The sequence below is a fragment of the Trachemys scripta genome, chromosome 5 (genome assembly GCF_013100865.1).
Source record: "Trachemys scripta elegans isolate TJP31775 chromosome 5, CAS_Tse_1.0, whole genome shotgun sequence".
In the NCBI taxonomy this organism is placed as follows: domain Eukaryota; kingdom Metazoa; phylum Chordata; order Testudines; family Emydidae; genus Trachemys; species Trachemys scripta.
In genome coordinates this window covers 14,945,000-14,968,332 of record NC_048302.1, presented here as the reverse complement: position 1 = coordinate 14,968,332, position 23,333 = coordinate 14,945,000, and the positions used below count along the sequence as shown (strand labels likewise).

At 46.8% G+C, this 23,333-nt stretch overlaps 1 protein-coding gene across 2 annotated transcripts; it reads right to left on the bottom strand.

Moving 5' to 3' along the window:
• On the bottom strand, positions 1-21,619 carry PRDM8 (PR/SET domain 8). Of its 2 annotated transcripts, XM_034772888.1 has the most exons (9): positions 21,251-21,619; positions 19,270-19,470; positions 18,565-18,717; positions 7,437-7,622; positions 6,578-6,712; positions 5,619-5,764; positions 3,272-3,492; positions 2,187-2,418; positions 1-1,606 (listed from the first exon to the last, which is right to left on the bottom strand). In XM_034772888.1, exons 7-9 carry the CDS (start codon positions 3,488-3,490, stop codon positions 303-305), a joined length of 1,755 nt encoding a protein of 584 aa, XP_034628779.1. In that variant the 5' UTR covers positions 3,491-3,492; positions 5,619-5,764; positions 6,578-6,712; positions 7,437-7,622; positions 18,565-18,717; positions 19,270-19,470; positions 21,251-21,619; the 3' UTR covers positions 1-302. The 2 variants fall into 2 exon arrangements, with proteins under 2 accessions (XP_034628779.1, XP_034628780.1); XM_034772889.1 differs by lacking the exon at positions 6,578-6,712.
• Positions 21,620-23,333: the final 1,714 nt, after the last annotated feature.

Genomic DNA, 23,333 nt, shown 5'->3' with positions numbered 1-23,333 from the left:
ACCTATTTCCCCCCACCCAGTCTCGATTTTTCACACTTTCTATCTGGTCACCCTAGGTAAGCTCCCCTCTCTCCCCAGCAGATCAAAGATAGCACCTCACCCACCTTGTCTCTGAAACACCCCAAATCAGCTTGGAAAAGGTAGGCCCGCGGGGATCAAATCCCCCCACCCTTGCTGTGACTGCCCTGGAAAAGGCCCCCAGCCATGGGCAGAGGCGGGCCAGGGGGGGACCGTTTGGCTGCTGGGAGGGTGTGTGTGGCCCTGTCACTATACACGGGGGAGCCCCCCACACACGTCCCCATTCAGTTGTGGGAGGTCATGTGCCGGGAGAGGTGGTGGCGCTCGCGGAAGGACTCGTTGCAGATGGGGCACTTGAGCTTCTCCTCGCGGCGGCGCTTGACCAGCGGCTCCATGGCGTACTCCTTCTTGTGGTGCGAGCGCATGTGGTACACCAGGTCGGAAGTCATGCGGAAGGAGGCGTTGCACTTGGCGCACCAGTTCTGGGCCGGCAGGCACAGCGAGGTGAAGGAGGGCGGCAGCAGGGTCAGGGCCGAGGGCAGCTGCAGCTGGAGCGGCCCGGCCGCCGCCGCCGCCACCGAGCTCTTGGGCCAGAAGGCGGTGGCGTAGAGGAAGGGGCTCTGCTTGGGCGCCCCGCCGGCGCCGGGCAGCTCGGCGCCGCCGGGCAGCTTGGCGGCCAGCGGGTCGGGCGGGTAGAGGCGGGCGGCGGCCTCCGGGCAGGGCTCGCCCAGGCTGCCCAGCTTCGGGGCCAGCCCCAGCGGCGCCACGTGCGGCGGGAAGGCGGAGCGGGCGGGCTGGGAGAAGGCGCTTTTCCGCTCCTCCGCCTTGCCGCCCAGCTGCGGCACCGTGGTGAAGGCGCTGCCCCGCGCCGGGCTGCCCCCGGAGAGCGGCCCGCCCGGCCGGGCGCCCAGCAGCGGGTCCCCGGCGCCGGCGGGCGAGGCGCGCTGCTGCTGCTGCTCCGCCGCCTCCTCCGCCGCCGCCGCCTCGGCCTCCAGCCCGCGCGAGGCTTTCTTCACCTCCACGAAGGCGCTGCGCTTGGCCTCGCCCGTCTCCGGGCTGGGCGGCCCGAAGAGGCGGCCGCTCTCCTCCAGGCCGAAGTAGCTGCCCGCGGGCCGGTACTGCTGCTGCGGGGTGCACACCAGGTCCTCCTTGGGGGAGGAGGGCAGGCGCCCCCTGCCGGCCCCCTGGCCCCGCTCCTCGCCCGGCTCCTCCGGGTATTTCCGCTTGGCTTTGCTGCCCGCGCCGGGCGCGGGGTGCGGGCTGCGGCTGGGCGAGCTGCCGCCGGCCCGGGAGTTCTCCAGCTCGCGGGCCAGGTTGTGGAAGTCCGTGGAGGGTTTGGCGTTGCTGCTGTCCTGGGCGGGGCCGGGGTAGTGCGGGTGGAGCGGCCCGCCGGGCTTGCTGTACTTGTTGGGCCCGGGCCCCAGGCTGGCCGCCGGCTCCTTGCCGCTGTCCTTGCCGCGCGGCTCCTCGGCGGGGCTGGGCTCCGAGCTGGGCAGTCTCTTGGGGCAGCGGAACCGCAGGTGGGCCGCGTAGGGGAACTCGAACTGGAAACGCTGGCTGCACTCCAGGCAAGCGTACGGGGGCGACCCTGCACCGAGACACAACACACAACAACACCGATTAGTCACCGCTCCGGGCCGGCCGGCAGCACCAATCCCCTCCGCTAACTCTGGGAAGGGCGCGCATCTTTGCCGGACTGGTAGAGGATGGAGACCGGAGCCCATTCAGTTCTCTGGGGCAGGGCCTGGCTTCTACTCTGTGTGTGGACAGGGCCTGGCAGAATAGGGCTCCGAGCCATCATTAGGGCCGCTAGGCTCTACCAGAATAGTCATATAATAATTAATGACCCTTTATCCGTGTCACTTTTTGCTTTTGAGCCCGTGGAGTCTAAACTAACAGATTGTAGCCCCTAATCTCATCTTGCATTTCCAATATGTTTATAAGTGATGCTCCGGACTACCTAATTAACATCCCTTTAGTCAAGCTAATTTGCTCAGCTCAGTCCGCACCTCGCCTCTCTCTAACGTTGTGGGCTGCATATTCCTCACCGGAATCTTTCTCACTGGCATTAAATGGTTTAGATCGCTTCTTGAAAACAAAACAAAAAGATAACCCAACCCAGCTCTTCCGGGGGAGATACAGACCCCTGGCCTGGAAGCTGCACCTACCATTCATCTTGCTGTGGGATCTGGCGGTGGTGAGCAACAGTAATTCCGTCAGTTCTTTCCCATACCAAACTAATAACTCCTCGTCTTTGGCAATCCTGCGAAGGGACCGATAAAACAATTGTCCGTTTTTGATGTAAGCTTCTAGGTTCTGTTCTTCTTTATCTCTGGCTGACTGGACCAGACGGAGCCACATTAGCCCTTCGGAGGAGCCATTTGCTGCGGAAGTGTCCACCTACATAAGGAAGGGAATGCAAGAAATCAGAGGTGGCCAAGTATTCCCACACTCCTCACCCCCACAGACTTTTCACCGGGCTCCGGAAAGGCCAGGCACTAGCGTTTGTCGGAAGTGTGCAAGTCTTGAAAAATACATGTGACTTTTCTGGGCCACTGAATCCTGCCAGCTACTATTTAAACGTTTTAATTGATTTGTGCTAGCAAAGGACAATGTGAATGCGGCCTGTTCTCTCCCAAACTTTATAAAGGCACAATTACATGACCACATCTGCATAAGGTTTATGTGAAGGAAATCATGTAAATAAACCTTCCAGGACTCCAAATGATCACTTCTCCCTCCTCTTTTGTGGGTGGGGGAAAGATGTACAGGGAGAGCAAGGTTTGCTAAAAGAGCATTAAATCCATTAAAATGTTTTAAAAATTGAAACATCTGTTCAGTCTATCTTAAATGCCACCATAAGCGGCAGCTCTGGAAAGGCATCTACAACCATAATCATCTGGGGTTTTTTTCCCCAAAGGTTTTCGATGCATATGCAAATGACAGCTGATGATGGGTCAATCCTGCTGGCTTTCGTCACAGGAGTAGTCCCTTTGAAGTCAACGGGGTTACGGGTGTGGCGAAGGCGAGCAGAATTTGGCCCGATCTGTATTAATCAATCGGCACAACCAAGCGATTAAAAGGGCAATTTGAGTTCTGTATGGAAAAACCTTGGGGGAAGTGGAAAACGTTAGTGAATTCAGCCCCCACCCTCCAAAAGTGCATCTTGGTGTCCCAGCGGCTCCTTTGCAAAAGCAAAGGACGCGGGGAGAGAATTTAGTGCGGTTATATGTTGGAACCAAACCATCCTTACCCGGAATATATAAGGGACGGTTCTCTTGTCAGTGGATTTAAGCGCTATGAAAGCGATGCTGTCATACAAAGAAGTGTGGCTCAATACACAAGGGCCGAAGATCGCATTTTCCGGGATATCGCAGGTGGTGTAAACACTGGTGAAAATATCCGTCAAACATTGCTGGACTGCCTTGGCGTCTCCATCCCATATACCCCTTTGAACGCCGGTGTCCTCCATCACTACGGGCGGAGAGAACAGGGGAAGGAGACGCGTTACATAACTTGTACTGAGGGCACGGAACACGTCTTGTTTTTTTGCTAATACCAAGTAAGAGTGTCATTGAGTTTAGGGGGAAACGAGGATTAAAAACGTCCCACTTAATCGTGACTCCTAATTAAAATGTTTGGAAAACTGACAGCACAGGCAAGCCGCTCTCATCTGTGCAATAGTTAAAAAATGAAGACGGCGTATTGAAATGAATGAAAGGAGAGGTTCGAGGAAGCTGTCGCGGTGATTCATTTATTAGGAGACCCTAATAACAGGAATACATAATAGGTGGCAGTGTGCATTAGCCATACACGCGGGGGGCGGGGGGGAGATCTGCATATTGACCCTCTAAAGCTAAAGCAACTTCGAGGAGTTTTTATCCGAGCAGGGTTCTGTAGAGCTGATGTGCTGGGTTTTTTCTTCTTCTAAAGAGAGGTCCGGTGCTCTGTTGCACGCTGTGACAGGAGAGCATAGCGAATGGATTTCAAGTGGACTGTCAATGTCACTGATTTCATGTCAGCTAACCTTTCGCTCTACTCTACAAGAGGGAACGTATGTCTGCTCATTATCATAATCCAGCACTTTCCCTCCGAGACTTTAATTAAAAGCCGCAAGCAGAGGTAATTATTTTTTACCTCGACACGCTTATTTATGGATGAGGGTGAATCCCAGTTACCTTGTCATACAAGGGGATAGATTCAGTCAAATGTGACTTGGGAATGTGCAGGTAGGATACAAGCAGCAAAGTCTCTGGCCGTGAATACAATTTGTGAAGCGAGTTGTGAATTCTGACTTTCCCATCTATGACATTCCTGCTGTAAAACGGGACTGTGATATTGGCAGGTGTCTCGCGCTGGGGCTTCCCGTTTTAAATCACCCTCGGCTTAGCTTTTTCCAAAAAGTACCGATCCTCTATACTCCGGTTTTCAAAGCCCAGAGAGAGAGAGGAATAGCGGCACAACGAGTTAGGAATTCGGCCTCCATTTACAAATATCTTAGTTTGTGGCTGCCTTTTTAAGTGGCATCGATCTATATTATTTGTTTTTTTCTTTAAAAAAAATATTCTACCGGCAGACTGTATAAACCCCTTTTAAATGGCTTTCCCCCATATTTTAAGAGAGAACTGTGCCATCAGTAACTTATTTCTTTAGAAGCCAGCGATGGAAGGGCCAGGAAATAGCGGCCCCTAATTATTTATTGAAAACGGGTGATTATAGAATAATATTGTTACTGTCGCTGATTTATCCTCCTGTGATTTATCATCCAATTAAGCACTTCAATTCTAAAACTGATTTTTTTTAAAAAACCAAAACACTAGACCATGCCTCTAAAACTGGCATTTCCAAACTACCGCTGTATTTTGCCCTAATCCGTGTCACATTTGTCTCTCATCCAGAGCGAAATTAAACCCTCAAACGTGCAACTTCATTGATTATTCTACGGTGGCGAAAGACACCCCCACCCCCTTGCCCGTTTCGGAGCAATATAAAAAGAGCATCAAATAACCCACCGCTTCTAGGATTTTTTTTTAAACGTGCCTGTTTTCTCGTCTCCTTTCATTTCCCTGCAGTTCAGTGATATAGCCTCTCCCTCCCCCCGAGCTCCCTCCCTTGTTTGTTTGTTTATTTAATGTTAAATCCCTTTCCCACAAGCTTTTCATTGTAGTGGAGGTGGCAGCGTCATTCAAACGCAATTCTGTGTAACAATACCGGGGAACACTCCTCTGGAGCAGGGGTTTAACACTAAGAATAGTCCCCCCCCCCACGGGGACCACAGAGCTCCCTGCCTCGCTTCCTCCCTGTCGCCCCCCACTCCTTAACAAAAACCAACCCCGTGGTCCTCTCTTTCTCCCTCGATCCCCTTCTCCACAGCCAGACGCGCTCGCCAAAAGCAAAGCCACCTCCAGTCATTGTTTGTTTCCCTGCACCGAGCGGAGCTCAATGTTCAACCCCCGTCTATTTCTGTTGAAAACTCCTTTCCTTTGTATCGATCTGCCCGGCGGCGTGTCTCCCCCGTGCTTTTTACTGCTAGAAAATAAACCCGGGGAGAAGAAAAGAAACCAACCCCGAGCTCCCACCCCGCACGCGTATTTACTTACCAGGAATCAGGTCAGAATATAATCCCAAACGCCAGGAAACCCGAAAGTGGCCAAGGATGGGCTGCTCTCCGTGTTCCCCCCAGTGTCTATTGTATCAGTGTATTTCCATGGCAGTGGGAAAGGGTAGGGCTGCTGTCCTGGGTGCTCTGTGCAAAGAGGTGGAAGGAGAGACAGAAAGAGAAAGAGAGAGAGAGAGGGCGAGTTGTGCAGATGGACCCGATGCAGTGACTGACTGGCACACAGACGCACACTTTTTGTTTGCTGCACATAATCTGCCCAATGACGCGTGACAGCCCACGTCCCCTCCCTTTAACTCTTTAGTAGGCTCGGCGCTTTCCCTGCCTGTCTCCCCTCCCTCTCCCCTTCCTGCTCGCTTCCTGGAGGTGCTGCCCGCCCCCCACCTTTTCCTTGGGATCCCAGAGCCCAATGCTTTGAGAGCATCCTCTCAAAGCGCTTTTTGCGGCCTAAGAATAAAAGAGGAACCTTTTATTTTAAAGGGATGACATGAAAACCTCTTCAGCATGCTTTTTATTATTACGATGATGATTGTGACTTTGGTATGTGTGGGCAGCAAGAATGTCTAGCCCAACTGCAGCCTCGATCTCAGAAGAAGGAGAAACATTCCCAGTATAAGTCTCCTCTTAGAGGCTCTCACCGTGAGACTGCGCTCCCATTACAGATGGTGATCCTGGAGGGGGGAAACTCCTAGATACTTGCTTGGATTAAGGGGAAGAATTTAACCCCTTTCCTTAGTCAGCAAGCATCACTCTGTAGCTGTTAACTAGGCTAGGACGAAGTTTAACAGTAGGTTGGGGGTGGGGGTATTTAGATGCCCCGGTGTTACAGTAGCCATTCTTATTTCATTGCTAAACCGGCTATGTATAACAAATGATCCTGGCCCAATAGCCACCCTTCTAGATACACACAATCCCTTTGCTCGCTCTGAAGATAATCTTCACCTGTTTGCAAGTATCTCGCTGCATTTACAATCCACTCCCTGGCTTTGGGCCCCGTGCAGTTGCAGAATTTGTCCTCCTCTTGTTCATTCAGCAAAGATCCCTTGCTGGGGAGGTATTCTCTGGATGTTTAAAGCCCTGTGTGGAATTGCACAAACTATTAAACTCTGGGATCTAAAACGAGCGAGACAGGACTCGGGCTGTCGGAAATGTTACTGTTCAGCCAACGGGGTTTGGTCTTACAATGCAAGGAAGAGCCTTGGCGCTGACTTTGGCTTGCAAGTGTCTGTCCAGGTCAGAGGCTATTCTGTGGTCTATTGCTGTCGTTTTTCCTTTCATTTTAGAAACCAAAAGATCCTCTTGCCCACAGTAAGATGGGCTTGGCATTCAGTTTCCTCCAGGGTGAATGTACTCAGGGTCCTTCCCCTGGGAGCCCCTCTCTTCTGCAAAGAGACTATGAAAGATACATGTATTTTTTTTCTAAAATGAAATATAATAATATAAAAATAATAAATCCCCTCCACCCATTTCGTCTGGGGTATTTTACTGCTCTCTCGCTGCTCTGAACCTTTCTTCTTTAGCCCTGGAATAAACAAGGGGCTTTCCGCTGAATAAACACGTTTTAGCAGTAAGGAATAGCAAGGAGGGAGTTAGTCCAGGCTCTGCACATCCGGGGGGGAAGATGAAAAGTTATGAGGGGAGGGTAGTGATAGCAGGGCGGAGGGCGGGGGTTTCTCTTTTGGCTGGATAGCAGTGTCGGAAGTTGACACCTTGGGTCACCTCAGGAAGGGGTTCTTGGGGCTGGCAGTGTGGCCGAGAGCGCAGCAAAAGAAGGGACCAGGAGAACTCCTAACCCACTGACCTGCGGCTCCCTGCATCCCTCGCAGATGGGAGGCAGAGCAGGATGGTTCTGATGGGACAGCGCCCTGCTTTGTCGCTGACCTCTCCGCACTGGGGCGAGGAGAATCCCTGAGCTCTCACATGGCTTTGTCCCTTCGGGAAGCCAACTCAGATCCGCTTGGTACACCGCAGCCATAGGTGAAAGCCCCTGGGGGTAGTTAGAGAGAGAGAATGAAATTAAACGGCTTAACATGGACTGCTTTCCCCTCCCCCCTTCTCTCTGCCGCCTCTGGCTTTCCAAAGGCAACGTCTTAAACCCCAGCTCCCTTCAGGTCCCCTTTAGACCATTAGCTTTGGTGATAATGTGCCTCGCCTGGAATAGACTCCCTGGGGGATTCTCGTCCACACATTCTACATCCACTATGTTATGGTTGTGTTTAGCGGCCCCTCTTCCTACTAGTGACACCTAACTCTCCTGCACTGGGTTATTCCCCCCCCCTCCCCAGTACAAAAGAGCCCCAGAGAAGGGGATCCATAAAGCCCCATCAAATAAACCACTTTACAATGAGAAGGGAAAATCCACACACACAAAAAAGGACCAGGCAGAACTAAAGCAAACTTGCAGGGGAACCGCAAGCCCCTTCTCCCTGCGCTAGGATGAGACGGAGAAGGGGGGGTGTTTGAGGCAGGGTTGGCAGCAGCAGCGAGAGGAATGGCCCCTAGGTGTGAGCGCCTCAAGGCTAGATACGGATTCCGCAGGGAACCGCGCTCCATATCAAAGGCACCAGGGGACCGCTTTCAAACTCCGCCGGCCTGTATTGACGCTTAAAGGCGAGGCTAGTACCTTCCCCAGCTGTTATGGAGGCTGGGCCGTCCGGTGCTGCAGCTCGCCCTTTCCCTGCCTAACCACCCTTTTGGTTCACATTATTGCTCTCTTTTTAGAAGCGGGTACAGCCCTTAGCCCGTTAGCGAGCCCGCCTTTCTCAAAGCTTTGGGAAAGTTCCCAATAAGTTTTGCATTTTTATTTGTACAGGAAAAGGTCCTTTTACTTGGCCACTATACGGATGGCACCTTCAGAACAAAGACTGGCTGTTTACCAGTTCCTCACCTATCTCCATCCTTCCCAACACAACGTAGATGAAAAGAAAGAAAGAAAGAAAGAAAGAAAGAAAGAAAGAAAGAAAGAAAGCATTTCACAGAGGCGAATAGAAATAGTTTGCAATCAGGGAGTTGGATAATGGTTGGCTTTCAAATTCACTTATCCTCCCCATAATTACGATTTTTCTGACATTAGGATTAAAGGCTGCATATAATATGCTTTCAACATTTATCTTATTAATTCAACAAAACCCTTCGTCTCCTGGACGAGAGATTGACATAACATTACAGACATGGGAGTAAACACAGTTTAGGCATTAATTCCTGCCTCCACGATTTTTTCCCTGTGTTTTAAATGATGCTGTTCTTGCTTTGTGATATAAATTGTCCAAATGACCCTCATTAATAGGGGAAAGAGAAAATGTACCCGTTATTTTTATTTGCGAGAATTTTAAGGTACCCCACGGTACATAAACTAGTTTGAAATTGCTTCGATAGTATCACTGACCGAAATTCCCTGACACTAAAAAGGACTGTTAAGGTATTTGTGTGCATTTATCCAGCTTCGAATGCTACTATAAAAGTGAACCCCAGTCAACAGCTTCATCTAAGCCTCACAGAATAATAGTTTTATACCCAGAACCGGTCCCTTTTAAAGTTTGTGTTTCCAATGAAAATATTAAGGGAATAGTCACGCTGAAACAAAGCCAGTCCCCTTCCCGAAAAAAAAAAATCCTGTGTCTTTAGTTTTGTACAGTCTTTGGCACATTAGTCCAGAAAGAAAAAGCAAAAAATATGAAAGCTACAATATCTGTTTTTTATTTAAGAGATGGCTGTTTTTCTAAACTAAATGGAAAGAAGCTTCAAGATAACTGATGTGGGGAAGTGCCCGTATGTGTAGTGGGCCCAATCCTGCTCCAAATGAAGTCAATAGCAAAACTCCTAATGACTTCAGGGGAAGCAGGATCGGGCCCAATTGCATAAGTGGGAGAAATTTGATCAACCAAAATCATATTAGAGAATAAATTCCCTCCGCACATCCTGTCATAGGGCATAGCTTCAGTGTTACTATGAAGCTCAGCAAGTGAATTTTCAGTCCTCTTCAGTCATACAAAAGGTGGGAGAGATCCTGCATTATTTACTGTAGCAAGTTTCTCCTACAGTCTAAATATGGACTGCAAAAATTGGGCTGGGAAATTACAGACACCTGCTGTGAAGAATCATCAACATATAAAATGAAACAGGCCTCTCAAGGAACACGCTAGAAAGCTCTCTTTTAAATCAAAGTTTGAATTCAGTATCTCAAATTAAACCGCACACAAGCAAAAACAGGGAAATGCCTCATTTACAGAAAAACTTTTTTAGCGGATATCACCTTGGTCATCAAGCCTTTGTAATTAGCATCAAGCTAGTATGTGTGGCAAAACATACGAGGTGCATAAAAGTAGAAATGCATTTTTGGTCTACAGAAGCAACTTGGTTTTCTTAAAGAAGAGCTCTAAGACGAACAATGCCACTCTGAAAGCTTCATTTAAAGGGGTGGAGTAAAAGTGAATAACATAGATGGTCCCTGCTAGGACAAATTTTCTTCACTTAGTCGAGTAATCCCTGAGAATGAAGGTAGCAGGATTTGGCCTTATGTTTAATAGGCATTAGTGAAATAAGAAGAATTTTGCTGCGACTCAGGATTTTCACAGTACACATGCTCTGCTCTGAATTGTCTTCAAATGTTCTGATTTTAGCAACATTCAAAGCAATCCCGCTCTAGTTTAGCTGCGTGTCCATCAGGTAAACCATTGCTGAGTCTATGTACGGCTCTGACACTAAAAAGGCTACATTCAAGAACCTGTGTTCTAATCTATTGCCACGGAAGAAGAGCTTTTACAGAGTCTGTTAGGGAGAGGGACGGTTCATAAGGCCCTATAGTAAAACCGGGACAGCGAGAATAGGTCAAATCAAAAGTAGTTTTAATGTAAATCTATACTCGTGACTTCAAATGCATGCAACTCGTACTGAATACATGTACGTGTGCAGAGGACATACCTAAATCTGTATGTGCATGTCTGGGTCAGAGTGACTGTTTTATATTCAGGTAATTTGGTGCATTTCAGTAACAGCTGTCAAGGAAATACTCTGAACCGTCCCGTTTATGCTGCGTACTCTACCCCAACAGTTGATTATCTTTGTTTTCGCAGTTAGGTGGTCATGAGAAAATGATCAGGGGAAGGTCATCAATTCAGAACACGGACAAGCAACCCCATTACAACTAATGGTGAGTAAGCATTACTCGTGCTAGAAATTGTTGGCGCTCCTGTGAGTAAGGCTTACTCCTGTTTATAAGGCCCGGCTTGACAAAGCCCTGGCTGGGATGATTTAGTTGGGGTTGGTCCTGCTTTGAGCAGGGGGTTGGACTAGATGACCTCCTGAAGTCTCTTCCAACCCTAGTCTTCTATGATCCTTCTATGATTCTGTAATTCAAACCAGGCCCTTCCCAAATGCCTCATTGTGAAATGGTCCGCTGTGAGGGGCAGATATCGAGGCGGGTGAGGAGAAGCACTAAAGGAGGATGAAATGTTTGAATAAGAAAACTGTAGCATCCATTTTAAATATACAGTATGCTAAGCTTTTTATACTCAGCGTATTCAGATGTAAACTACAGAAGCACTGGCTATTTAAACTGGCGGTTTAGGTTACATGATTGGGAACCCGTGCTTTTTTGTAGTGGACTGGAGCCACAACAATCATTACAAAATATTTACGTGGGGCTGATCCTGTAGTCCCTATACAGATAAAAGTCCCTCTCTTAGGCCTGGTCTATACTACCCGCCTGAATCGGCGGGTAGAAATCGACCTCTCGGGGATCGATTTATCGCGTCCCGTTGGGACGCGACAATCGATCCCCGAATCGGCGCTCTAACTCCACCAGCGGAGGTGGTAGTAAGCGCCGCCGACAAAAAGCGGCAGAAGTCGATTTTGCCGCCGTCCTCACAACGGGGTAAGTCGGCTGTAATACGTCGAATTCAGCTACGCTATTCACGTAGCTGAATTTGCGTATCTTAAATCGACTCCCCGCTGTAGTGTAGATGTACCCTTAAAGAGTAATATCTACTGCACATTTAATCGCATGATCTTGTTTCGGGGCCTTAGAAAGGTAGGTAGGTAGGTAGTATTATCGCCATTTTACAAAGGGGGGAACTGAGTCACGGAGAGACCTCACGGGACTTGAACACTTGCTCGCTCAGCAAGGCAATAACAGTGGCAGAGCAGAAAACCAACTCAAGCCTACTGACTCCCAGTCCCCTGCTTTAACCGTCAAACCACACTGCTCAGAAAAGTTTTCCTTTTCACCGTGTTTTTTCTATGCTCATGCTCACCCAGGGATCTGAGGAATGAAATAAAAGGTGATGTTGGTGTCTAGTTGTGAAAACACATGGTATGCGTTTGCAGTGGAAATTAATTTTGGTTAATTGTAAAGATGACTTTGGGTTCTTGAACGTGCTCTTCTAAGTCCAAGTAGAGATAAGGAAAGACACAGATGACATGGAATCAGTTAAAAACACGTTGGCAAGATTCGTCAAAAATACAAATGAAGAAGATCTGAAAACCACCCCCACAAATAACACAATCTTTGCGAAAGCTAAGAGGAGACAGAGAGGTACATTTGACCCCTGATATTTTAGAAAGAGTCAAGAAACTCCACATTGGCATAGTCTACATTCTAATAAATGAGCTTGGACTGCACATAAACTAGAGTCCCTAGGTATATTTGGGGGATCGGGAATGGCCAGGAGTGGGTACTGGCGAGGTAGTCATTTTGGGTTTGTCTAGACTAATTTGTGGGCCTGTTTACACTTGAATTAATTGAGTGCTAATTAACTCGAATTAACAAACGTCTTAATAATGGTGAGTCAGTTTCATGAACCTACGCTAGTCAAAGAGACCAGTCTACATCAGAATCTGTCCTCCTGCAGTGTGTGCTTTACCTTGGTGCTAACCCACCTACCAAAATATCTGAGTGCCATAAAGATGTGGACACACACACACACACACACACACACTGTGTATTATTCAGATTCGTCAATACGTGGGTTAGAATCAAGATGTGGAATATATATTACTTAATATTGAAATAAATGTATGTGTGTGTGTGTGTGTGAGTGTGTGTGTGTGTGTGTGTGTGTGTGTGTGTGTGTGTGTGTGTGTGNTGTGTGTGTGTGTGTGTGTGTGTGTGTGTGTGTGTGTGTGTGTGTGTGTGTGTGTGTGTTTATATGAACGCTCCTCCTCGGATTGATTTCAGGTTTATGTTATTTCAGTCTGAAGCTAGGGAAAAGAATGGGTGCTCAGCGGGATTAGTTGATAAGTAGCAGTGAGAACAGAGTGCTGGACCAGATACCGCGCTCTTTCACCGTCGTTCTCTGTCGCCACAAATAGGGGATGTACAGAACCAGCGAGACATTTGCACCAAGGGAGAATTTAACCAGGTCTCACTGAGCTTGTTACCCGCAGGGGAATGACTACAGTCTGTGTGTGAGGCGAGGAAGGTGAGACCCTGCTATCTGCAAACATTTGCAATTCAAACCCAGCGTGAAGAACATCCTTGACCCAATCGTATTCTTAGCTACAGTTAGGGAGAAATCAGCGGGTTGTTGCTATTATTGGAAGCCTTAAGCGTGCGTTCACGTTTGCCTTTTTCAGCTAGGTAATCAGTCATGTGACTATTTTTTCACACCACGTGAAAAATGTGCCATTCACAAGAAAGAGGAATTATTTTTTTTTTTACAGTAGCCAATGTTAAATAGCCAGCCCCCTATTCTGATTCGCTGGAATTCAGGGAATGATGGGATTTTGGTAATCTCAGTTCCTAATCAACTCGTTGGCATTAGTGCTTTAGTTCCCACTCCCACTGACTTATTGCCATTTGTCCCTATTAAGCACTAATTGATAGACCCCAGCTTTTAAGGAAACAGGGAAAAGTCCCACGCCACATATTGTCTGAGTTGTTACTGTAATGATCACACATGCCACTTTGCTGGGCAAGCAGTCTCCTGCCTTTTGTCAGATCACGTGTTGTTCCCTATACTGTATGTGCGATTCCCTACCCCTGGTATCGTGACAGCCTGAATGCAAAGCTAAATCCGAATGGAAACTCTAGTCCGCGTTTTCATGATTTGGGGAGTTCTATCTGGCACATTTACTGCGAGAAACTCCCCTCGAAGAGTCTAACAAGTGAAGGATGGTATTCAGATAACCCAGCGAGGCTTTTGATTCTGCTTGTTTGACTCATAATTGACGTTAAATCTTGGGGGAGGGAGGAAGAGAGAGATTCCTAAATCGTGGGGACACTGGGTAGGATATTTAATAATAAATTCAAACGACAACTGGGCAATAAAGTGGAACTAAATGGGACTGATTTGCTAAATAATATAGCTGGGAGCAAAAGAACAGCGACAGGGCACTGGATTGCTGAAATGAGCACGTTATTATTATTGGCTAATTGTCATATGCATTAAACTTTATTCAATATGATATCAGGCACTGGTATGGGAAATGGACAATATGTGTGTAGAGGGAGTAAATACACCCATCCACATAAATACACATAAATGCAGATACACACACATTCATATATGTATATGAGTTAATATACAATAATGAATAGAAAATGAAAACATAATAAAAGGGGGAGCTCTTACTAACAGGAAGAAAAAAGTAGTTGAAATAGGTAAAAGAGGGAATTATAAGGCGTTTCCCTAAGATTTTGCTCTGCCATAGTAAAGGCAGAGCAGAAAATGAAGTCTGTGAAAAGTGAAATGGATTATTTTCTATAATGTAGTTTGCCCACCTAAAAATTACTTACCCTTTTAAAAAGTCACACTCAATTAAAGATTTTTCTTAGATGTAAAGTTACCATGGGGATGAGTATGATAGGCAAGCTAGATAGATAGGCGGGCTAATCCATCCCTATCCATGTCAAATAATGCTTTTCCCCCCACCCACCTCCCGATTCGTTAGAATCAGATCAAATCACAGCATACAGACTTGTCGTAAAAAGATCTTTCTTTGTAGATTAATAGATTTTAAAGTCAGAAGGGACCATTATGATGACCTATTCTGACCTCCTGCGTAACATAGGCTATAGAATTTCACCTATTTATTCCTGCATTCCCAGTTGAGATAGGGCCTATCTTTCAGACCTGGTCCTGAAAGGCCTTCCCTCCTCCATCTATATTTCAGGGAGAAGGGAAACAAGATGCTTTTGATTCCCCACTTCCGAATGGTAGATGCTGCCTCAAATCTTGCTGCTTCTCTTTTCTGTGAGGTGAGAATAATGGAGGCCCAAGGAAGTATCTATCTATTTCTTTTACAAAATATGCACCCATCAATCATGTCTATGCATTTTTATAATGAACTACACTAATTAAACACAAATAACCCCTGGGAAAAGTCTAAACCTAGGGAAGAAACTCACCTCAACCACACCTTTTACTTATGCTAGGCTTGAGGGAACATATAAGCTTTTCAGGCTTTGTTAGAAGTACATAGGAAGGAAGCTCTAGATCCCCGGCCCTGACACTTGATTATGTCCTGCCTCCATCTACTATCATTCAAATCTGGGGACTTCTAGGGAGGGTATCTCAGCTGATCTCCAATACTGCAGTAGTTAAGGAAATAGGTGGTATCTAAAATAACCAGGATACAAACAATACAAGGCTTTATAAAGTAAAATTAAGTGAAGTGAATCCAGAAACAAATTGGTTGCCAGTGCAGTCTATGGAATACAGGTATAATGTGATCCATACATCACATTCCACGGGGGGGGAGGAGGGATAGATCAGTAGTTTGAGCATTGGCCTGCTAAATCCAGGGTTTTGAGTTCAATCCTTGAAGGGGTCACCTGAGGATCTGGGCAAAATCAGTACTTGGTCCTGCTAGTGAAGGCAGAGGGCTGGACTTGATGACCTTTTAAGGTCCCTTCTAGTTCTAGGAGATAGGATATCTCAATTTTTTTATTATTATCACACTCTGCTAAGTAAATGGATTGTTTCTTTCTGCTGCAGCTGAAGTTTCTGAATGCTCCTTGAGGGAATCTCCATGGAGAAGAAATTGCAGCAGCATCTAATTTGGAGGTACAATAGACATGGATAACTTTATTTGGTCACAACCTCTTGGATACATGTGGGAAACAACTCTTCAGGCTGTTGCTCTACCTGAGAAACCCAGGAGCAACCAGAAGTTCAAAAGGCCTCCTAGAGTTTAGAACCACCTACCCCTATAAGAGAGGAAACAGACCTTACATGTTCCTCTTCTTCTGGATGTTTCCCCTCACCCCATTAGCATCACATCCATCTTATTTTGAGTTTTGCCTCAGGCATCTCAGTCTCATCTAAATCCCTGTTTTAGTTAAGCACTGAGTAAGCAAACATGCTTCACTGTCCGGCTTTTATAAAAATGAGATGGAGAGAAGCAGTTCATCAAAATCCTCCTAACACTGTATCCAAACCCTTTCGGTCTGCCCAACAATAGTCTTGTATACACTTCTCTGTTTCATGGGAGTGGGAAGCATGTCTGGGAGATGTAGGTGTCCCACAGACACGAGCAGTGTCCTTAGTGGCTGCATTAATGGGGGTGGTTTAGATTATGGCTAGGACATTGACCTGGCATCCGAGATGTCTGATCAAAGGAAGAGGTCTCTTGTTTAGACTGATGTCTCGCCGTGGCGGAATAGTCTTTCACAAAGGCATGGTCATCACTTGGGGGAATGCATAAAGTTGAGGTAAGTATCTCAGGGACAGATGAGCCCATAAAATGGACGGGTGCATTTTGGAAGAAAGTGACTTGAGACAAAACACCACACACATTTCTCAATGTATTTGTTAAGTACTTATAAGCATGCATCACCTGGGCCTTAGAGAAACATTACCAGTGAGCAAGTGGCTATTTAAATATCCCCCTGTCTATTGATAAGCACTTCACCAACATGTGTGTAGAGGAATTATTTCAATGAACAAACACTTACTGACAGTTCCACGCACCATTATGGAAATGTTTTAAGTAGTCCCTCCAATGCTTTTCTTGAATTGGATGCCTTGCTGAAGGACTAGTCCCACTACACAGTCCCCTCACCCTTTTCTCAACTCACCTCCAAGACAAGTCCCACATTCTCATTCCTTTTATATTTCCCTTCCCCCTAATTGGCCCCCATTCTGCCATACATGTCAATGATATTTGGAAAGATGTCCCAAATTTTCATTTGAAAAACCATGACTCTAAAGCTTACTCTCCACAGACTCAGACTTTTACTAAAACTCACTCCCACAAAGATAAAACAATCTCTGTCCCAACAACAAAAACATGAGGCACCTTAGATCCCTCATACAGGTTTATTAAAGCCCTCTCTAATCCAATGTACAGAAAACTACAGAGTAAGATCCAAACCATGGACACCTTCTCCTTTTCTCTCTGCTATTTCTCCAGCCCCCAACTGCACTTCAACTTCACGTGAAATGCTTCCAGCATGCTTCAGACCTGAGAAAAGCTTAGCAAGTGCTCAGTAATTATTTAGCTCTACAAAAATTTATATTCACCAAAGCATTCAATAAATAATCGAGACATGACTGGAAAATGCATTTACCAAACATTTATTAATTATGACCTTAAAACGATTGGGGGAAAATGTAAGCCTGAGATTTTCAGAAGTGATTCGTTATTTTGGGTGTCCAACAGTTTGAATTTTCAGCAAATGCTGAACATCTGCCTTCTGAAAATCAAGTACCTTTAAGATGTGTCAAAAATGGCTACCAACATTTAAGGAATCCAAAATCACTAGTTTTCTTTTGAAAATCTGTTCCTACAATGTTTGCCTGGTAGAAATACTAAGGACAGTTTGAGAAATGTGAAAAAAAATCACTGGTTTGTTAACTGCTTAAAAAATGCTAACCAAGAATTTATATGTTGATATGGGGAACGTCTCCCCAATGGTGGAGAAGTATGTGAGATATTGAATGTGGGAGGAATTGAAGGGGAAGTGCCTCTAAGGCCAGAGTCTATGCTAAATCCTGCTGTGTCTAAAGGTCCATCTGCCCTAGAAATTCAATGACCTCAACTCAAGGGCCCTGGTTACATTACCTCCAATCATTGTTAAAAGCATGTAATATAGATGGGACCTTTACCATGACCAAGGACCATGTTCCTTGACTGTCTTTGGTGCAATTTGGGGACACAGGTAATGTCTTCAGTGCTTAGATACAAAGTGATGAGCATGTAGAAACAGAAAAAAACATAGATAGATAGATAGATAGATAGATAGAAATTGAGTCATGCTTTAAGGATGTAAGTGCCTAGCTGTGTGTAATCAGAACACTGACAGAGCTGTGTTGGTCAGAAGCACTGGGCCTTGGTCTAAATTTAGTCCTATTGAAGATGACAGTAAAACTCCCATTGACTCCAACGGGAGCAGAGTGAGGCCAATGCTGAGTCCTTTTGAAAATCTCACTCATAGTATAGATGTGCCCTAAAGCCAGTGAGGGGAGGCCACCAGCAGCCTGACCCAAACATCTCCTTGAGCAAAGCCTGGTGGCCACCCTGCATTGCGTGGCTTATTAGAATGCCACCATCAGAATCTCCCAGCCCGGATTTATAACCGTGTAATCTTCAGTCCTTGCACAGGTCCGCATCCCAGCCCACCTAGGGGATCACCTTGATTTCTGAACATATTTTGATCCTACATGATGACACCGCAGCCTGTGAACTAGCAATTAACTTCCCTTCCCACCACAGCCTTAAGGGCTGAGAAATCTGATGCAGCTGCTTCAGCGAGTGAGAATTCCTAAAGTTTTCAGACGTTTGCTAAACTTTGGGAGAAAAGAAGGGGGGAGGGGAAAGATGCGGGGTTTTCCAGCTCTGGCTTTGCCAGAGCAAGTTGACACAGGGGGTGAAACTTAAAGAGATTTATTTTCTCTAGTCATAAATCTCATCCCGTTGTGCCTCTGACCAACCAAGCATGATAAAGTCCTTTTCCATAAAGTATTCAGTATTAAAGCCACAAAGCTCACCCAATCAGTAGCCATCTGCTTCTACCATAACTGCTGCTCCAGAAGCAGGGAAAAGCATCCAGGAAAGAAAAGGCACCACTGTTAGGGCTCCGGGACAAATGAGGAGGCGCTGAATAGCGGTTGAAACCTTTAGTTTGCCTTGTATATCTGTATCTATAGAGACAGAGGAAGAAAGGAAGCATTATATTGATACAACAATTGTAAAACAAAAAAAGGAAGAGGCATCTAAAGGGCAATATAGCATGCATCAGAGGGCCCCACATAAAAGGGGTGCTAACAGATTTATAGAAACCTTTAATTGGTTTTCAATTGAAACATACAGAGGGTGAGGCAAAACTGTGAAGAGTGGCGAAATGTCCTGCATTAGTCTTCTGTGTACGGGAACGATTTCATGTGGCCAAATAATTTTAACTGGTTACCCCCCCACGCCCCCACCCCCAAAAAGCGTCTCTGCCTGATTGAGAGCGCTTTTCCTCCTTGATCGTCCAAAAGAACCAAACTCCAGCAGAAACGCCGCTTTCAATTTGATCACCAGCTGATTTAGAATGAAGATTTTTTTTAAGGAATTTTAATCAGGGTTCAGAGAATTGCTAAGTGGCTTCATGTATTTTGCCTCGACCAATGCACACTGCGTTACAGCGATCCAGTGGCAATTGTCAAAAAGGAGAGGGGAACAATAAGCACTTCCCTGCGCTGCACACTCACCCTGGTTGGTTTAGTAATGCGACCCCGGCACAGTATTAATCTGCTGCCAACAATTAACGGTGACAATGTTGTTTTAACCCATTTCTGCTCTTCCTAGCAAGCAAGCACATGAGACTCCCTAGTTTCTTGCAGAATTCTGGATGCTAGTTCGTTCCATCGAGTCATTCATTATTTCGACCCTTCGTTATCTTCCTTGGTACCCTAATTAATAAAATCAAAGGCAATGGTGCATATTACGATTATGAGAGAATAGAAGACGGGTTTGAATAAAGCCGTAAAAGTGTGTATGTGTGTTAATTTAACTACACAATGGAGAAATCTCAAGCAGTGCGATAACCAACCCTTCGTTGGGCAAATCCCAACTCCACGGAGTAGTTTGTTTCACCTACTGGGCAACCCAGAATTGCCCATGCAACCATCTAGCCAAACACCGTATCCAGCTCCGAATTAGGTCACTTCACTCAGAAGGCTTTGAAAATGATCAGTTAAATGAAAACAAGCATGATATCGGCACCATGTCTACTTAGGAGTAGCCTACCCCTCCCCAACACATATCCACCACTCCCAGGTAATTATAGGATGAATGATTGTGTTATTTGATTCCATAACAGAAATTTGTTTGGTTGAAATACACATCATATTACGTTAATGGTCTCTCACCGCGCTCCCCCCGCCCGCCCCGTTTGCATCTGAACATTTCTCTAACGAGGCTAAAATCAGACTGAAAAGACCCCAGTCACATAAAATGTAGTAGGTCAGAAATGGCATTTGTTCGTGTAAGGGATTAATAGAGGCATTGTATAATGCTGCTTTCCAGAATTACTCTCGGGATTAAGAGGCAGATATGGCAAGGGGACATATTTTGTATTCACTATCCATCTTGATTAATGTTTACTGGAGGATTTGGGGGTGAATACTTAGTGAACCGGCTCTGACACTTGGGTGAAAGCAGTGGAAGGGAAGAATTATTATTTTTAGCTGAGCCCTGTTAAGGAAGCACAATAAGTGGAGTGGGAATCCGGGGAATAACAGGAGAAAGAATAATCTCGCTGGTCTGATCGGCGATGCTCTCGGACTTTCCAAAAGTTGCATTCAAACACTGGGATGGAGAATGAAAGGGGGAAGCGTTCACTTTAAATATGAGAGACACACGGAAAGTCAACTTCTTCGGGAGTGCGGATTTGTGCATGTGTGTGTATGTATTGTCATCATCTCAGGTTGCCCTCCATAACAAACCCGTTATGCCCAAATCTCTTGCCCCCATGGTTTTCGCCCAGGGGCTGGCAAGCCTATTTTCAGCAGAGGATCTCCATTGCCTTTCGGAATTTGGCTCCACACCCAAAGCAATAACAGCAACAAACCTAAGCCGGGCCTAATAGAAAGCATCCCCTGTAACCTCATCCCCTCTGGTTCTCAGTACCGGTCTCGTCCTCACTTAGGTTCGGATGAAACGGACTGAGTCCAGTTGCGAAGGAGAGCGGTGTCCATGGCACACGTGCCTTCATCCTCAGCCCCATTGTGGCTGGAAGCCCAAGTCCCTCCCCGTTAGGAGGAGAGAGGAGGGGTGGGGGGAGGGTGCTCCTCCTATTAGGTCATCCGGTCCATCCCCCTGCCAAGGCAGGAGTGTTGTCTCCTCGATAATGTCTAAAGAAGGCTGGAGGAATAAAATGAAAGAGGGTGTGCGTGTGTGTGTGTGTGTGTAAGACAGCTAAAGGAAGGAAGGAAGGAAGGAAGGGGAATGCGAGTAATAAAGCAAAGAGAGGGAAAGGAAGGAGGGAGCGGAGGAGGAGGAGAGCCACCCTGGTGCTGCAGGGGGAGCCGGGGAGCCAGGGACCCCAGCCTCTCCCGGGACGCTCTGAAGGGAGGAGGGAAGCGGATCCCGCGGCCGCCTGCCGGTCCCTGGAGCGGGCAGAGGCGTCAGCCCGCAGCGCCGCGAGCACTTCAGCCACCGCCGCCCTCCCCCGCAGATGTCCCCGCTTACCTCGCGCGCCGGGCAGGGTGATCGGGGGCCGGAGCTGCGGGTGGAGCCGCCATCCGGGAGCCGCCTCGTCCGCACGGAAGGACGGGCCGGGCAGGAGCCGGGGCGAGAGGCAGCGGCGGACAAAGAGCCGGGGCTTGGGTGGGAGGAGGAGACGCGCCCAGGTCCCCTCCACGGTGTGAGCTGGGGGAGCTCAGGGAGCGGATGGCAAAAGGGGAACCGGGGGAGCTGGAGGGACAAGCCTCGGCCCGGAACACTGCCCGGCGTGGGGCCAGTTTTCTCCCCCTCGAGGAGCAGGAGAAAAGCAAAACAGAGCGAGGCTCTGCAGAGGGAAACAGAGAGGCACAAAAAGTTGGATGCTGGTGCTTTTCAGTTGCCTCTTGTCTGCCCGTTATTCCTACATCGACCCCCCCTTTCTCCTCCCCCAACAGTAACACACACCGTCCACAACAGTCAAAGCGTCTGGGAGCAAAACCAGACTCTTCGGGGCAATGCAATGTTCCCCTCGTTTAGCCCCGGCAGCATAAATGTTCCCTGTTTCCGATGGAGGGCAGAAGAGGAAAGACCAAACAGAAAAGGCTGCCAAGGGGGATGAGTTATGTAGAGCAGCACAGTTGGCTTCCAGTGTATTTTGGAAATTTCTTCTCTAGTTCCACACGCAATGATTTTGCTAATTTTCTTTTGTTTAGACTTAAAACTGAGCCCTACCTGATTAACGTGGGAACCTATACATTAAGCAGAGCCAGTGGTAGTGCTAAAGCATTTGAAGAACCAGCTGGCGTTAGTACTGGAGCTTAAAAGAAAAAATAAAGGCTTCTCCGTTGGCATAAGAGTGAAATTGACACCAAAATGATTTAGTCACAGATTTGATCTATGGGCATGGGAAGGAGAAGACACCACTTTATTACCCTCCACTGCACCATTTTTGTTTCTCCTGCAGAAATGTGAGCTAGATGGAATTTTATACTAAAGGCAACACAATGATGCCATGGTTTTCCCAAGCAGTATTGTGTCCAGCAGCGCTGTATTATGTAAAAGATCTGGCATAATACTTAGTGGCACATCTGCTAGGTGTGAATGGCATTCACTAGCCAAGGTTTTCTACTAAATGACATGCCAAAGTCCTGACAGTAATGCCCAATGCCAATCTGCTGCCAGTCCAAATGCAAGCCCAATTCAAGGATGTCTTCTTTCCACAATGGCACCAGAAATATAGGAAACAATGGCTTTAGATGTGAGAGATGAAAGTGAAGCTGCACATGTGAAGCACCAAACAGATGTATCAGAAAAGGAGATAAAGTTGCTAAGAGTCATTTAGTAACGCAGCATATGGGGGCTATAAGGACTGTCCATGGTTGGGAAAGGAAAGAGTTAACACCCTTCATAGTCCCAGTACAAATATGTTAGTAGATAGTTTTGATGTCAGACAACAGTAACAATAATCCAGATACTGGGTCTCATTCTCCATGAAGTCTGTACCCTGACAAACAGCATTAAATATAAGTGCTGAAATTGACTACTTCAGTCACATTGATATCTCCTTGTCACACCTCTGTTTCTGACATGGGTATCCAGCATGTTTCCCAGCGTTTGCTGGTTGTTGTTGTTGTTGTTGAAAGGTAAGGAATTCATTGAAGGAATACAGATGGTTACAGACTTCATTACAACATAGTTGTACACTAAGTGACATTTGCAGGGCGCAGTCCTGAGATTGTCCATGTGGCTAGATCTACTGGAATCAGATTAAATAAAATTGTTTAAAAAAATCTTTTTTGTTTGTTTGTTTGTTTGGTAACTGCAATGGCTCAGACATCTAAACGTGGATTAGTGTCCACTTTACTATCAGAGGCAGTCTATTTTCCTCTTCTTTCAGAGACTGACTTAAAACTCATTGATAGCAACATGAGTTTTCCTATTGACTTTAGTGGGCTTAGAACCAGTCCTCTTGATCACTCACATTCCTTCTAGTTGTGGCAAATGACACTGATGTGAGGGGTAAGATGAGCGGCTTCCTGTCCATATTCCTTCTTGGGTGGGGTTTGAACAAACATTAGTACTTGTTCTTGCTTACAGGATGGTTCTTCAT

Excerpts from the sequence above, each read along its gene's own strand:
- PRDM8 (XM_034772888.1), bottom strand. The coding sequence starts at position 3,490 with ATGGAGGACACCGGCGTTCAAAGGGGTATATGGGATGGAGACGCCAAG. Across the intron at positions 2,419-3,271 it reads CCGTCCCTTATATATTCCGG|GTGGACACTTCCGCAGCAAA; the intron begins GTAAGGATGGTT and ends TTCCTTATGTAG. Across the intron at positions 1,607-2,186 it reads ATCCCACAGCAAGATGAATG|GGTCGCCCCCGTACGCTTGC; the intron begins GTAGGTGCAGCT and ends GTCTCGGTGCAG.